This window comes from Calliphora vicina, chromosome 3 (genome assembly GCF_958450345.1).
Source record: "Calliphora vicina chromosome 3, idCalVici1.1, whole genome shotgun sequence".
Taxonomy (NCBI): domain Eukaryota; kingdom Metazoa; phylum Arthropoda; class Insecta; order Diptera; family Calliphoridae; genus Calliphora; species Calliphora vicina.
Genome location: NC_088782.1, coordinates 110,060,759 through 110,077,580, shown reverse-complemented (window position 1 = coordinate 110,077,580; position 16,822 = coordinate 110,060,759). Strand labels below are relative to the sequence as shown.

The 16,822-nt window shown below is 30.7% G+C and overlaps 2 protein-coding genes across 2 annotated transcripts in view; one reads left to right on the top strand and one right to left on the bottom strand.

Moving 5' to 3' along the window:
- The window catches only part of comm3, a 60,216-nt gene that overhangs the window by 13,851 nt on the left and 29,543 nt on the right, over positions 1 to 16,822 (bottom strand). The window lies entirely within an intron of this gene.
- On the top strand, positions 1,865 to 9,718 carry Phs (Phaser). Its single transcript, XM_065505287.1, has 2 exons — positions 1,865 to 4,140; positions 6,173 to 9,718. The coding sequence occupies exons 1-2, from the start codon at positions 2,401 to 2,403 to the stop codon at positions 9,647 to 9,649; spliced, it is 5,217 nt and encodes a 1,738-aa protein (XP_065361359.1). The 5' UTR covers positions 1,865 to 2,400; the 3' UTR covers positions 9,650 to 9,718.

Sequence of the window (16,822 nt, the reverse complement as noted above, 5' to 3'; positions counted from 1 at the left end):
CAGCATTATAAAAAAGAAAATTTGACAGAAATTGTTATAGGTGTTGTAATATTTAGCTTAATTGTATAAAATATTAAACTTTACCTAAAGTTTTTTTTTTTTTTAAAAGAAAGATTTTTTATTTTAAAAATACCATATTTTCAATATAGCTAATTTTTTACAATAAAATATTCATATAATTTTCATTTTGAAAAAGGTACTAAAATTTTAATATATAAAATTTGGCTAATTTTATAACTTTTTTTTGTTATTTATATTATATAAACAATTTTAAAAATCTATAGTTTTAAAAAAGTACTAAAATACTACTTTTTTCAAAAAATTTTTATAACTAAAACACAAATAATATTTATATTTAACTAAAAAAAATATTTTAAAAATTAATATTTAAAAAAAATTTAAAAAATCAATAATTTTAAAAAAGTACTAAAATACTAGTTTTTTCGAAGATAGTTATTTTAATCTCTAAAAGCCCAAACATATTTATTTTTGCAATGAATCTTTACCAAATAAAAATTCAAAAAATTATATTGTATTTTTTTAAAAGTATTAAAATACTACTATTTTAAATTCGACTATTTTCATAACTTTTAGCTGAAAATAATTATGTTTAAAGAAAAAATATATAAATATAGATTTTTGTTCAGATTTTTCAGTCACTCCCTAAAAGCCAAAAAAATAAATTAATAGTTATGTAAAAAACTAAAAAAAATATAAATTTTTAACAAATTTGCTTAGAAATCAATATTTCTGAAAACAGTATTAAAATACTAACTTTTGAAACCGAATGAATTATTTTCTAAAAATCACAAAGCCAAAACTTTTTAATTTATATAAAAAATAAAAATTTTGAAATAGTTCTAAAATACTACTTTTTCAATCAGACCTTTTTTGTCCCAAAAATAAAATTTAAAAATCCGTATTTTGAAAAAAGTACTTAAATTTTTTTTTATTTTTGTACTTAAAAGTCAAAAGTATTTAAAATTTTTTTATTTTTGTACTTAAAAGCCAAATACATAATATTTATTTATGTAAAAAACTAAAAAAAGCAATCTAATTTTTTTTAAAAAAATTACTTAAAAATCAATAATTCTTCAAATAAATACTATGTACTTTAAATCATTTTTTTGACCCAAAAAAAAAATAAATTATTATAAATAAACTATAAAACTAAACATTTTCACAAAAAATTAAAAAAGGACTTATGTTAGGAAATTATCTAAAAAAAATTTCCGCAGAAATCTATATGTACTATTTCTGAAAACGGAAAACTTTCTACTTTAAAGATTTTTTCTCAGCTGATCAAAATTGTCACACTACAGTTCACCTTGTATAAATTATGGTCCGTTATTATTGCCCACAAAATAATAATAAATATCTTAATTTTTAAAGAAAATTAGTTGAAACTAATCTCAGCATTAACATTTCTGGTTTTAAAAAGATAATAAAAATATTAATTCTTTATTGTTTTGCAATTTGTTTAAAAATATATTAATTTAGCTTTAGCCATATCTATCATTTTCTTAAAAAAAACTGTTTCAAAATTCCATTTTTTTAATTCAATTTAATAATATTTTAATTTACCGGTTTCATGCAAATTTTTAAGGTTATTTATCTATTTTTCACAAAAAATATATAAAGAAAAGTAACGCTTTTCGTTAATTTAATTAAACATACACATTTTTCACAACCCTGTTGCTTTACTACTATCAAATACAACCCTTCAACTACCTTCCACTTCTCTGCATTTCAACGAGATCACTTAATGACATTAGTCAGAAAAAGACAACAAATACCATCCACACATATTTAACACAACAGTCATCTTGTTCTGACCTACGACAAACAAATTTGTTGTTGTTCCACAAAAACTACACTCATTGCAAAAAAGAAAAACACAACAAACACAAATAACCTAAACACACAATAACAAAATAGTTGTAAAACAACAAAAAAAACTGTGAGAAAAAAAGCATCAACCACTTATACACAAAACAGAGAAATAAACGCAAACAAAGCAAAATGTCATAACGATTCTATGAGAATGTGTGAGTGTTAACATTTTTGTGGATGATAAAGCAAGCAAAAACAACAAGACAACAAGTAAACGAATGTAGTGAAAAAAAGCGGCGTCAGTGGATTTAATTTGTTGAGTGTGTGTAGAGCGAAAAAAAGCAATGATTGTTAAGAAGAAATTAAACAAAATTTATTATTAAAAAATTAATGGAAAAAAGCAGAAAATATTTATACATATGTATGAATTATTTAAAAAGAAAATTGAATTATACAAGTAAAAGAAAACAACAAAGAAATTAATAATACAAAAAATTATTGTACAGTGTTAAAGAAAGAAACAAAGAAAATTAGTGTTAAGTGCTGTGAAGAAATAAAGACAACAAAATGATCAACACTTTGCTGGAGCATGTGCCCATCAAAATGGAAGTCAAAGACATTGATGAAGAGGCCACAGATAATGCAGCAAATGAGGCAACTGGCTTAGAAATGGCTAATGATGATGAAGAAATTGATGAGACCGATGAAGAGCTAGACGACGATGATGATGAGGAAGACGAAGAAGATGAGGAGGAAGAGGATGAAGAAGAGTCTGAAACAGAAACTGATGCCCTGGAAATTGAACAAGAGGCTACCATGTTAATAAGCAGTGATGAAGAAGCCGAACTGGAGGCTCAAAGAATACGTTTTCCCGATAAAATGGCCGTCAAAAAATTGCGTCGCGACTCCCTTAAATCTTCACGCAGCTCCTCCAGAAATAGCCAAAATAGTAATTCATCTTCCACTAAATCGTCCAAGCCTCAAAATACAGCCGAAGTTGTTGCTTTAAAAGACACCAGGGAGGAAACAGACAAGAAACAAAGAATTTCACCTCGCCTTAAGCTTATGGAGAAAAATACATCTGTGGAGAGCTTGCAAAAAGAGAACAACAATAACACAAATACACAAACGAAAAAGAAAACGGAGCACAAAAAATTGGAAAATAACAAAAACAAACAGCAAGAGACAAGCAAATGTTTGGACAACAATAAATCTACTGAGAGCAACAACAAAAACTTGGAAAATAATCGTAATATCGAAAATTTACGCAAATCTCCTGCCAATGTTCCATCTCAGGCCTCAAAGAGTCGCCGAGGCAGTAATAATTCCACTTGCAGTGTAGCCTCTACGGTGGCCTCGGATTCTGCCGAAACCGAATCCTGTGGCAATATTTATGTCTTCAATTTGCAACAGAAACTTATATTCAATTGTGAATTTTGCGATTTGAAATATGGGGATTTGGAGAATTTTGGACGTCATCTGCATGAGGCCCACAAACTCTTCAGTTTCGATGAAGATCCTGAAAAGGAAAATGCTCCTCGGAATTTGCGCAAAAGCAATCGTATGTCTAATTCAAATAATGCGCCCAAAAATGCCGCCAATGTAAAAAAAGAACCCCTACAATGTCTAGATGCGTTGGCCGAACCACCACCTGTTGTTGCTTTGCCGCTTTCCGTTTTGGCTGAGCCTTTAGAATCATGTGGCAATGTTTTTATGTTGAATCATCGTAAATTGTTTTTGGTGTGTGGCTACTGTGAGTGTAAATACGCCAATTTGGATTTGTTTGAGAAACATTTAAGGCAACAGCATCGTATTTTTGAGGGTTGTCGCAATGAGGTGAATGTGGTGCCCAAGGTGGAGATCAAACAGGAAATGTTTGTTATTACGGAAGTGTTGGGGCAACAGGATCATATAGCTCCCCAAGCTATGGTCAGTATACCAGCAGAAATTCCTTTAGATATAAGTATTTCACCAGAAAATGAGGCAGCCACAATAGCGGCTTTAAATGAAACAATGGAAATGGAAGAAGATGTCCTTGAAGAGCAGCCAACATCATCATCCTGTGCTAAGGCAGACAATGGCTTGGTTTCTACTTTACTTAAGGAACCATTAGCAAAGGATGCTATAACAAATGAACATTCTAAACCAAAAGATAGTGAAAATTTGTTAGAAGCTATGGAGGTGGAGAAACCTGTTGCTGTTAAGAAACCGAGAAATAAAAGACGTTCGTCTCCTGTTAAACCTTTAGCTTCGCCTAATAAACGTCCTAAAAGAAATACCAGGAATAAAACAAAAGTTCAAGAGGAGGTATGTTTAAAAAATATAAAGATTCTCTTAAAACTTAGAGAATTTAATATTATTTTATTACTCAGTCGAAGGCAATGGGTTAAGAGCTTTCTGTTGTTCCGGCTTCAGACTTTATGACAAATAGAAATACTCACGAAGTCCGAGCTATAATTTTTCTAGAAATAAACATAATTAACTCATCCCAGTTTGCAATGAAACTTTTTTAATACGGCAACTAAATTAAATTTGTTCCATTCCTTATTTTGTTAAATATTCTTTGATTTTAATCTCTTCCCACTTCAGATGGGAACTGTTCCCACTTGTTTAAAAGCCAATTAACTTTTGTTTTCATTGAATTTTTTCAAATATTTTAAAATTTTAAACTCTTCTCACCTCCATTGAAACTGTTTCCACTTTCATAACGCATTAAAAAAAATGTTGAAAACTCTAGTCACTAAAAAAAAAACTGTTCTCACTTGTTGAAAACGGTAGAAAATCGTATATAAGCGAAGTTTATTGGTTTCATGATTTTTCTTGCTTTCAAATGAAACTGTTTCTACTAGTTAAAGCAGCAAATAACTGATATAATCCTGTAAAATTGGTTCCAATGCCTGTTTTATCAAATATAAACTAATTTAAACACTTCTCACTTTAAATTAACAACTTTTAAACTCTTCTCACAATAATAAAACTGTTGCTACTTGTCCTGTCTTAAGCAGTTTTTAATTTTAAACTCTTCTCTCTTAAATAGAACTGAAAAAGAACTTTTATAATGATGTAAAGTTGTTTTTATTGAATTGTTGTGAGATAATATCAAAATCTAAGCTGTTCAAACTTTATAATGAAACTGTTCTCACTTGTTAAAAGCTGAAAATAATTTATATCTTGCTGTAAAATTGATTTCATTGCCTTTTTTGTGAAAATCTAACTAATTTTAAACTCTTCTCACTTTATGTTTACTAATTTTATACCCTTCTGACTCCAAAAAAAACTGTTCCCACTTGTCGACATGATTAAATCATTTTTAGAATACATTCTGGATTCAAATATTGAAATTCTTTCCAGTTAACAAAACTGTTCCCACATAAAATATTTAATATCATGCTGTAAAATTGAATTCCTTGCTTTTTTTTATAAAAATTTAACTAATTTTCAACTCTTCTCACTTTATATTTACTAATTTAAAACACTTCTCACTCTAAAATAATCTGCTTAACATGGTGAATTCATTTTTAGAATCGTTTATGGTTTTAAAATCGACTAATTTTAAACTCTTCCCTGCTAAACAGAACTGTTACCACTTGTCAAAAAGTACACACAACTTGTATAATGATTTTAAGTTGTATTTTTTTTTTATAAAATGTTAAATTTTAAACTGTTGCCATTTTATAATGAACTCTTCCCACTTGTAAAAAAACATGAATTAATTTATGTATATAATGTTTTCATTACCTTTATGTAAAATTTCAATTAATTTTAAACTTTACTCACTTCAAAAAAACTGTTCCCACTCTTAAAAATTATGAATTTATGTTTAGAATTCTGACAACAGTTAAATGGCATTTATGATTTAAAATATTGAATTTTTTTAAACTCTTCTCACTTTAACAAAACTGTTCTCACTATTTGAAGTGCTTTAGATTGCATTTTTATAAAATAATTTTAAATTTTTAACTGTTCTCACAATATAATTTAACTGTTCCCACTTGCTAAAAGTGAAAAATGATTTAAATTTATATTTATTGTCAAATTTTAACTCTTCTCACAGTAAAAAACTGTCCCAATTGTTAAAATAAAATAATTTGTTGATTTTAGCCGAATAAATTATTTTAAGATTAATATTTTTAAGCAATGTTTTGAATCAAAATTTTTCTATTTAAAAAACTGTTTTCACTTTTTCAAAACCGGAAAAGAAGGTTATTATTCATGAATTTTTTTGAATATAAACAAAATACACACTCTTCGCACAAATTCTAAGCCATATGCTAAATAAAAACTCTCAACAACTTTTTTCCATCATAATTAATGTAATTTTCTACTTTCTTTTTTTTAGACCACTCCCACAATTGTAGAACCTAATGTCGCTGAACAAATTGCTCCCACAGAAACAACTCAACTTATGGAAACAGAAAATATCAATGTAACTATAAAATCTGCAGACACTAAACCTAACATATCAAAGGAATCTACCGAAGAATCTACCGAAAAATCTTCAGATACTATAGAACCACAGACAACCACAACTCCAGACAAAGCTGCTGAAACTGAGAAAGTAATTGTTCAAGAAACGACAGAAACTAAAGAAATCAAAAAGCCCACAAAAACGAAGAAAACAACTTCTACAGAAACGACAGCAACCAGGAAGTCTATATCAACAGAATCGATAGAAAACAAGAAACCCACAAAATCTGCGGAATCTAAGCAGATAACACCTCTAGAAACGATAGATACCATTAATACCACAAAAACGGCAGAATTTAAGAAAGCTACTTCTCCTGAAGTAGTAACAGAAACCAAGAAACCTATAAAATCGGCAGAACCTAAAAAATCCAATCCTAAACAAACGACAGAAACTAAGGAAATCAAAACTCCCACAAAAGCTGAAGAATCCAAGAAACCAACAACTATCGAAACAATAGAAATACAAGAAACCAAGAATCTTAGAAAAACTGCAGAATCCAAGAAAGTAACACCTATAGAAACAACAGAAATCAAGAAGTCTACAAAACCTACAGCATCCATGAAAGTAACATCTACAAAAACAACAGAAACTACAGAAACCACGAAGGCTACAAAAACTGTAGGATCCAAGAAACCAACAGCAGCTCCAGAAACTAAAGAAGCCCGAAAATCAGTAGAAATAAATGAATCAACACCTGCAGTAATCCCGGAAACTAAAGAAAGCGCAATATCTATAAAATCGGCGGAAACAAAGGAACCAACAATTGCTGTAGTAAGTTCAGAAACTAAAGTAAACAGAGTAACAATAAAAGCACAAGAATACAACAAACCAATAGCACAAGAAACGGAAGCAACTAAAGAAACCAGAAAAACTACAAAAACACAAGAATTAACAACTCCAGAAATAAAAGAAAACAGAAAATCAACAAAATTAGAAGCAAACGAACCAACAATAATTCCAGAAGAAACAGCAGAAGCTATAACAGAAACTGAAACGAATAGCTTGACAACACAGGAACTCTTGGAAACCCAAACACCTACAAAAGCTGAAGCAAGAAAACCTAAACAAACTAAGAAAGGCAGAAAATCAACAACTAAAGCTCCTAGAAAATCCACAGAAACTAAAAAGCCAACCAAGCTGGAAACACCAGACTCGGAAATTGAACCGGAATCTAGTGAAACCGAAATGCAGTGTAACGAATGCGACAAGAAATTTGCGCGACGCGAAAGTTTGAAAATACACAAACGCGTACATACCGGCGAGAAGCCGTTCGTTTGCGATATTTGCCAAAAAACTTTCCGGGCCAAACAAAATCTCACCATGCACAAAAAGTTTCACATGGGCGATGCTTCCAAAACCTTTGAATGTGAACACTGTGACAAGAAGTTTATGCGCAACACCGATCTCAAGGTGCACATGAGAACGCATACGGGTGAGAAGAAATTCAAGTGTGGCATCTGTTTGCAAGGTTACGCCTCGAAAGTCAATGTACAGACTCACATAGAGAGAGATCATTTGTCGGCGGATGGGGTAGTGGGCACACCACCCCGTGGCAAAAAGAAATCAGGGCCCAATTTCAAGGTCTTAAGGGAAGAGCTGGAGTATCAGAAGAAAATCATCGAAGAATTGCAAAAAGCCAAAAAGGAAAAAGAAATCATCACACCAACTTTACAGCCAACAACACCACCACCACCCCCCTCGCCCGTGGAGCAGTTAACAGCAGAAACGCTACAACACTATGCAGAGGAGGACAGTGACATGCAAGATCTCAATGCTGATCCGGTTAATGATATAATTGAACAGATACAAAATGAAATTTTACTAAGCGAACAAGAACGCCAACAAGAAAATGTTCAAGCCAACTCGGTAACCTTCACCATAAACACTGTGCCCGACAGTAATGAAGCATTAAAGCTGCACAACAATGCTAACACCAGCACAAACTCAATTGTTCTAGAGTCACAAGCCAATGAACTGTTAAATTCTCCCGTAGACATTAAACCTACGCTGTTGCAAGTTGTTAAGCGTTATGTCTGCGATCAGTGTAATCGTACGTTCAAGAAACACATACGCCTAGTGGAACATCTACGTGTGCATACGGGCGAGAAACCGTTTGGTTGCGATGAATGCGGCAAACAGTTTCGCATACGCATGCGTCTGAACGAACACAAACTACGACATTCCAAAGACAAGAAATTTAAATGTGAAATCTGTGGTTTAGGCTGTTGCACCAAGCAGGACTTGAACTTACACATGCGTCATCACACCAATGACAGGCGTTTCCAATGCTCCATGTGTCCCAAGGCATTTGTGCGTAGCTCCGATTTGAAGACACATGTACGTGTACACACCGGCGAAAAGCCGTATGTCTGCGACATATGCCACAAATGTTTCCGGGCCAATCCAAATCTCATCGTACACAAAAAGTCACACATGGGAGAGGCCTCCAAAACCTTTCAATGTGAACACTGTGATAAGAAGTTTATGCGCAACATTGATCGCAAAGTACACATGCGATCACACACAGGTGAGAAGCCCTACAAATGTGAGATCTGTCAACGTGGCTATTCTTCGAAATTCAATGTGCGAGCTCACATAGAAAGAGATCATATATCGGCCAATGGCATGGGCACACCACCCAAGGGTAAAAAGAAACCAGGACCCAAACCCAAGAGTTTAAAGGCAGAATTGGAGAAACAAAAGAAACTCATAGAGGAATTGCAACATCAACTGTTGCAGCAGATAAAAACCGACGAAAAGATCATACCCTCCGAAGAAGAAATCTTACCACACGACACTTTACAAGATTGCACCATAACAGCCTCCTCGCCGCTTGTCAGCAGCAGCAGCAATGATCCCATACAAAATGCTTACGATTTGCTGAAAAAACTGAAATCAGCTACAACTACCTCCAAACCCTTAACTATAATTCCATCGCCTCCTCCAATGGCAGAGCCAGCCTCAAATCCCTTTACAAAAGCCAAAAAGGCCTGCTCCACTTTACTACCTCTGACCATAACTCAAAAAATTGAACAACACTCACCGGTGCCCTCCACCTCATCAAGTACTTCGCTATCATGTCTAACAACACCCTCACCGCCCAAGACCACAGCCACCAAGGTGGTGTCACAAAAGACTTCGCTGGGCATACAACAAGTATCGGTGACCGTATCCATGCAGGTGGAAAATGTAACAGCAGCCAGTTCCCCCACCACCCCCGAGAAAGAGAATGCTGGCATTTTGACAACAAGCTCGAGCGGCGGCGCAACAACGACAATGACTAGTGTTAAGAAGGAACGGAAAATAACTAGTTATTTTACGGTGGTGGGTCAAAAGGCAGATGCTTAATTGTAGAATAGTGAAAGCTAGCAGGGCAAGGAAGAGAAAGGCAGTAATTAAAGCAGATTTGTAAGGTAATTTTTGAGATCTTTACACTAAATTTAAAGTAAAGACAATAATAATAATAAAATTATGAAATAATTGATTTTTTTTTCAAATTTATTTATTTATATTTTTATTTGTATTGTAATTATTTACAATTTTGTATGTAAATTTATTAACAAATCGATTTTATATGGGTTTACAATTTTATTCTCTTTCTTTTTTTTTATTATTATTAATCAATTTATATTTAATGAATATTTCTTTTTAATAAATAGTTTATTTTCATTAATTTAAATGAAAACACTTAAAGGTTTGAAATGTATTGATTTTTAAGAAAATATCCTTGAAATCTAAAAGGTTCAAATTGATAAAACTAAGGGTTTTAAAGCGAGTTGAATTTGTGAGAAAATTACAGGGAATTCCTTTAACATTTTATTGCATTCATCTTGAAACGACAGATAGTTGTACTAAGAATACGGTCAAGCTTTTTTAAAATGGGATTTTATGTGAATTAAATTATTTATTATTTTTTCTAAACGTTTTTTGGTTTGTTTTGCAAAATATTTTGTAAAATTTGTTTAAATGTTTGTCGTTTCATTTGAAAATGAGTTCCTAAACTGATTGAAATTTTCTGTTTTCCAGTAATTTTTCAATAAAATGTGTGGAAAATATTCGTTTTTTTATATAAAACTAATGAAAATATGAATTTGTTAATTTATTTTGAAATTTAAAAAAAAAAGTTTGATGAAAATTACTTTAATACTTTAATACTTTGAATTTTTAATTAAAATTTCATAATTAATAAACACAACAAGACCACATGCAATTTATAATCATTTAAAAATATGTTAATTTATTGAAATATGCAAAAATATGCCTTGTTTTGGATATATGCATCAGAATAATTAAATATGGTTTAATCGCAAATCTAAGTTTAATATTACTTGACAAAGAAGTAGTTCAAACAGGGACTGAATTTTTCACTTGCTAAACAAGACCGCTGAACAACAAAATATTCAAATTTAGTCAAATATGCAAAAATATGCTTATTTCTAAAAATATGCAAAAAAAAGTTACTTTTTATAGCAAATGGGCATTAACATAAACAACCCAATTATGAAAAAAATTGAGCTTTTGCTCAAAATTTAACAAAAATTCATGGCTATTTAAGGCTTTGCTATAAAAAATAACCGTTTTTGCATATTTTCAGCAAAAGGCATATTTTTGCATATTTAAATAAATTTGCATATTTTCCGTATAACAAAAAATTTCAGCCCAATTATGAAAAAAAAATTCCCCGGGAGTTTTTTTCCCTTTTCAATTTTTTAAATTAGAATTTGAATAGGAAAAATTAGAAAAGGTTAAAAACTCCCGGGGAATTTTTTTTTTCATAATTGGGCTGAAATTTTTTGTTAAAAATGAGCAACGGAAATTGAAAATCCCAGCTTTATCTAGATAAAGAAATTGTTCAAATAGGAGTTCAATTGTTTAATTGCTGAACAAACCCGCATATAATCCCTGGAAAATATGCAAAAATATGCCTTTTGCTGAAAATATGCAAAAACAGTTATTTTTTATAGCAGATGCTTAAATTAGCCTTGAATTTATGTTAAATTTTTGAGCAAAAGCCTAATAACAACAGGATTTTTAATTAAAAAACTAAATTTGTATTAAGAAGAACCCAGCAAAATAGTACATGACAAAATAGTAATTCAAACAGGCGTTCAACTGACAATGAAATGGTTTGATTTTGATGAATAAAGCATGATTTTTACATTATCGCATCATTAGAGATCTCTGTGAGTGTTTAAATAGATCCTTCTCTATTCGAATGAATGCATAGTTCGATGAAACGGCTTTATTTTTATTGGTGACGTATTCATGAATTGGAAAAGTTATTTTTTTACATTACTGCTTAATGTCCTTAGATTTTTTATACAAAACAAAACAATTGAAATTACTTGATTTAATAACATGTTGAAAAATGTTAATGCAACACTGTATTGTGTCTTCGCTTACTGATTTAAGGTGTCTTAGCTAAATGTCTTTGAAAATAAATTAGCAGTTTTAAATGCATATTCAACCAGAATTACGAATTACCTTTTTAGTTGATGGTATGAAATGGTTTATTATACAAAATGTACATATGTATCTGGCCAATTCTCTAAATAATTTTGAATCCTAAATAGGTCTTGTATTATTTTTTATAGCAAACGCTTAAATAGCCATGAATTTTTGTACAATTTTGAGCAAAAGCCTAATAACAACAGGATTTTTAATTAAAAAACTAAATTTTTATTAAGAATAACACAACAAAATAGTACAAGACGAAGTAGTAATTCAGGCGTTAAATTGATAATGAAATGGTTTGATTTTAATGAATAATGCATGATTTTTACATTATCGCATCATTAGAGATCTCTGTGAGTATTTAAATAGATCCTCCTCTATTCGAATGAGTACATAGAAATTACTTGATTAATAACGTGTTGAAAAATGTTAATGCAACACTGTATTGTGTCTTCGCTTAATGATTTAAGGTGTCTTAGCTAAATGTCTTTGAAAATAAATTAGCAATTTTAAATGCATATTCAACCAGGACCCGAATTACTTTTTTAGTTGATGGTATGAAATGGTTTATTATACAAAATGTACAATTCTGGCCAATTCTCTAAATAATTTTGAACCCTAAATCGGTCTTGTGTTAAAACTCTAAAGCAAATTTTGATTATTGTCTTTCTGAATAAAAAAATTATGGGGTGTAAACTCTCAAAACTGCTGGTTTTTTTTTTTGTTTGTTTCAAAATCTATTAAATTTTCAATATACAGCCCAAGTATGAATAAAAAATTCCGCGGGAGTTTGTTCTCCGGGAGTTTTTTCCCATTAAATTTTAATAGGAAAAATTAAAAAAACTCCCGTTGAATTTTTATTCATAATTGGACTGATAATAAAATCGATTATTTCATACTTATTTGTTTTCAAATACTTAAGCAAATTTACATTATTAACTCATTCCCTTTCTTGCCTCCACCAACTTTTTGTTCTAACAATTTTTTAATTATCTTATGCTTAAATTATTTTAAGTTTTATAAAGAAACCTGAATTTGCAAATGGATTATTTTGAATATTTATTATTATAGTTTTTGTAAACTTTATACATATAAATATTATATAAAAAAAACTAAACATTCTTTTAAAATTATTATACTGTATTATACTCTTGCTTAATTGATTTAATTTTGAAGATACTTTTAAAAAGCATCTTTATTATAAATATTACTACTACTATTATTATTACTACATTTGTTTAAAATGCTTTATATAAAAAGTAAACCACCTCGCAGCAGGATTTTCTAACTTTTATTTTCAATATTTATTTTATTCATTATTTTTTTAAACTAAATTCATTTATATTTTCTCTATATTTTTATAAATATTAGTTAATAAGTTAGTTTATAAGAAATTGAAGTAAAATGTGAAGTTTTTTGTTTAAAACTAAAGAATTACAAACATATAGAATAATACATATAGAGAGGAAACTAAGAGAAAAACTCAAAATAATCAAACATCGAGTGTTTCACATAGTTTTTTTACTAACTGAGTTAGGTGTCTGACAGCTGAGTTTCCGATCTATATGTATTTATTTATTTATGATTATAAAGAGGAATTTGCTATAAACAAAATATGAACTTTTAAAATATGAGAATTTTCTTTTAATTTGCTGTAATAATTTTAGGTCTTTCCATTCGTAATTTTTTGAATAACAAAATAATTTAACTATTTTTTTTTTTTTTGGAAAAATTTCAAAACTTTTTTTGAATTTAAATAAAAAAACGGCAGCTTGTATTAAATCAAAAACTGTACTATTTTTGGAAAAAATAAAAAAAAAAAATTTCAAAAATTTTTAAATTTATAAAATGATATTATTACAAATAAAATACAAAATGTTATAAAAAATAAGCATACAAATTTATAAAATTAAACAATAAAACCCTTTATTATATTGTTATACTATGAATACAAATTTTATATACAGAAAAAAAAAGAAAATGAATAAAATCTAACTATATTTTTATATACAATATTTTTACAAACTATTATTAAATAAACTCTTTAAATAGTTATAAAAAAAGACTCATAAGACTTAAAAAAACAAAAGCTAAACACAAAATATATCTATAAAGTTCTTCCCGCCTTAAGAGCTTTTCAAAATCACAAAAATTCTAAAATAAAAAAATTAATTTTTTTTAAAAATTAAAATTAAAGCAAATCATTTTGAAAGAAAGAAACTTAAACAAATTATTTCACAACAAGTTTACTTGAACAAGTCTTGAGTTTATAAAAGAGAGAGTAAGAAAAACAGGATAATCTTTCCAATCACCTATCCTCTCTCATCTAAAAACTCAAGACTTGCTCAAGTAAACTTGATGTGATTGAACCAAATTTTCAAATTTATTATTTTTCAATATTTATACTCATAATTATTTTAAAAATCAATTAAATTTTTTTATTTTATTACACAATTAATGAAAAAAGCTATAAAAATTCTTGAATTTGTTTTTTTTTTTGTTGAAAATCATATTTTTCTATTTAAACTCTCCGTTTAATTTAAAACCAAACTTTAACTATTTTTGAACAATTTTCTTAGTTTAAAAGTTAAATATTAGTTTATCTTAAGATTTTCTTTTTAATTTAATTTTATTATATTTAATTGTTTTGTTTGTTAAATAAAAAAGACATTACTTAAATAAAAAAAACCACTGCAACACTTTAAGCAAAACTTCCACTTAAAATTAATCATTGAAAACAAAAGAAATGAAACTTTTAATTTTTATTTTTATATACAATACATAACTATAACATTAGTTTTATAAGTTTTCTATACATACATATATGAAATATATATATTTTTTTATATTTAAAAATAAAAACCAACAAAGTGTTTTATTATTGGGCAGGATTTTTTCAAATGTTCAACATATGGATGCCGAACCAAAAGAACTAATCATCTTTAAAGGCCAAGAACGAATCAAGAAAATTTGGGATATTCTGTTCTGAAGTGAATCGTATCTCAGAGAGAGCGTTCTGCTTCGATCAAAACAAATAGTAGTCGGACGGGGCAAGGTCTGGACTATAAAGCGTATGAGGCAAAACTTCCCAACCACTTGGTTCTAAATAGTTTTTAACAGGTATTGCAATATGAGGCCGAGCGTTGTCATAATATTTTGGGTATTTTTCGGCCAATTCTCGCTTCAAACGAATCAATTGCATTCGGTATAACTTCCATGCGACGGTCTGGTCAGATTTCAGCAGCTCATAATATATAGGAATGACCCTTTTGCTCCCACCAAATACAGAGCATTACCTTAGCGCCATGAATATTTGGCTTTGGTGGCGATTCGGATGGTTGTCTGGGCTTCGAGTTATCGTAATGAATCCATTTTTCATCACAAGTAATGATTCGGTGCAAAAATGATTTTCTTTTATAGAGTTCAAGCATCATTTTGGATATGCAAAATCGTCTTACAAGGTCTCTTGGCTTCAAATCGTATGCTACCCAATTTCCCTGCTTTTGGATGAATCCTGCTGCTCGCAAACGATTAAGTAGTAACGATTTAGCAATCTCTTCAATCTTCAAACTTTCTTGCATATTGAAACCAATGGAACACATAAACCATAAGCTTTGTTAAGCAATCGGTGTGCTTCAGCGGCACTTTTTTTTTAAATTAAATGTTTGCTGAACAATATCAGCAGGTCCTGCTATCAAATCCCTATCTGGCGTCTACTCGACATCCAGATTGGTACATGAATGCCGGGTATCTCTTAATGAGAGGGCGAGATCACTCTGGTGTACCTGGCAATGCTATTGCGGATGAACTGGCCAAAAGAGGCTCACGTCTACAAATTGACGAGATCGATCACTTGGTCGATTTACCGCTATCTTGCTGTAAGTCAACCATAGAGCGTAAATTATTTGAATCTGCTCAGCTCAGATGGTCTAATTTGACAAATTGCTCGATATCGAGACTCATTTGGCCCGTATTTGACCATCATAGGTGAATGTCCCTCACGGGGCTACCTCGGGCTAGGCTACGAGCTCTGATATCAGTGCCCCCGGGGCATTGCTTGATAGGTGCGCATGCTAGGATATTGAATACTCCATACAATGACTTCTGTAGGAGTTGCCATGATGAAGACGAGGATGAGACGATTGAACATCTCCTCTGTCTTAGGGTGCGGACTGCGACAATAGGTAGTCAATTTTTGCACGGCCTAGCGGATCTATCTACTCTGGATGTCAGGAGGATGGATTCGTTCATTTGTGCATCAGGTTGGTTCGGCATTTAACCCATTTCTGATATGTGAAGGATCTCTTGAGGCCCTGAGCATGATCCTTAGGGTAACACAAAGGCACCAATTTAATGGACCCAAGTGAGCTGGTTGATAACTAGCTGCCTTTAGAACCTAACCTAACCATATCAGCAGGTTGTCAGTAGAACTGAAATCATGTAGCATGGATATGTCAATTTTGTCCTGTTGACATTTGAAAACAATGATGAGAAATACAGGAGTTATCAACAGGAAAAGTTATAACAAAACAGCGGCAAACTTTTCAAAGAATTCTATACCTTTAGTGATCCAGCTGGAATAAAAGTTGATGGTACCTCCTGAATTTCACATACTTTTAGTTGTAAAATCTTCAGTACTATTTACAAAATGCTTATTTTGTCTTACCGATAAAATTTTCATACGACTTTCATGGAATCTCAGCAGGTTTCGGTTCTGAAACATGCAACTGGGATGGTAAAGATCTAAACAGATTTTCCCGCGGCTTCTGCATGGATTAAATATCGACTACACCTAGTGAAGTAGAAGGATATGTGGGAAGTAGAAGGGCGGCACGTTATTAAACCAGTTGCTTCAACCCCACCTCACTTGTGTCAGAACTACACTAGTTTTTCAGAGCAGATTTATCTCTGTATTTCCAATTGGGGAAATAAATGGCGATCCTGGACGTCCAAATGTTCTCTTATACTAAGGTTTATCCGGACATGTCGCGGGAGAGAACTTCAACTGTGTGATGTTGTAGTTTGGATGACTATTAAGGCGTCTTCGTAGAAGAAACATATTACATT

Coding starts and splice junctions, on each gene's coding strand:
- Phs (XM_065505287.1), top strand. CDS start 2,401: ATGATCAACACTTTGCTGGAGCATGTGCCCATCAAAATGGAAGTCAAA. Junction 4,141..6,172: donor AAACAAAAGTTCAAGAGGAG/GTATGTTTAAAA, acceptor TCTTTTTTTTAG/ACCACTCCCACAATTGTAGA.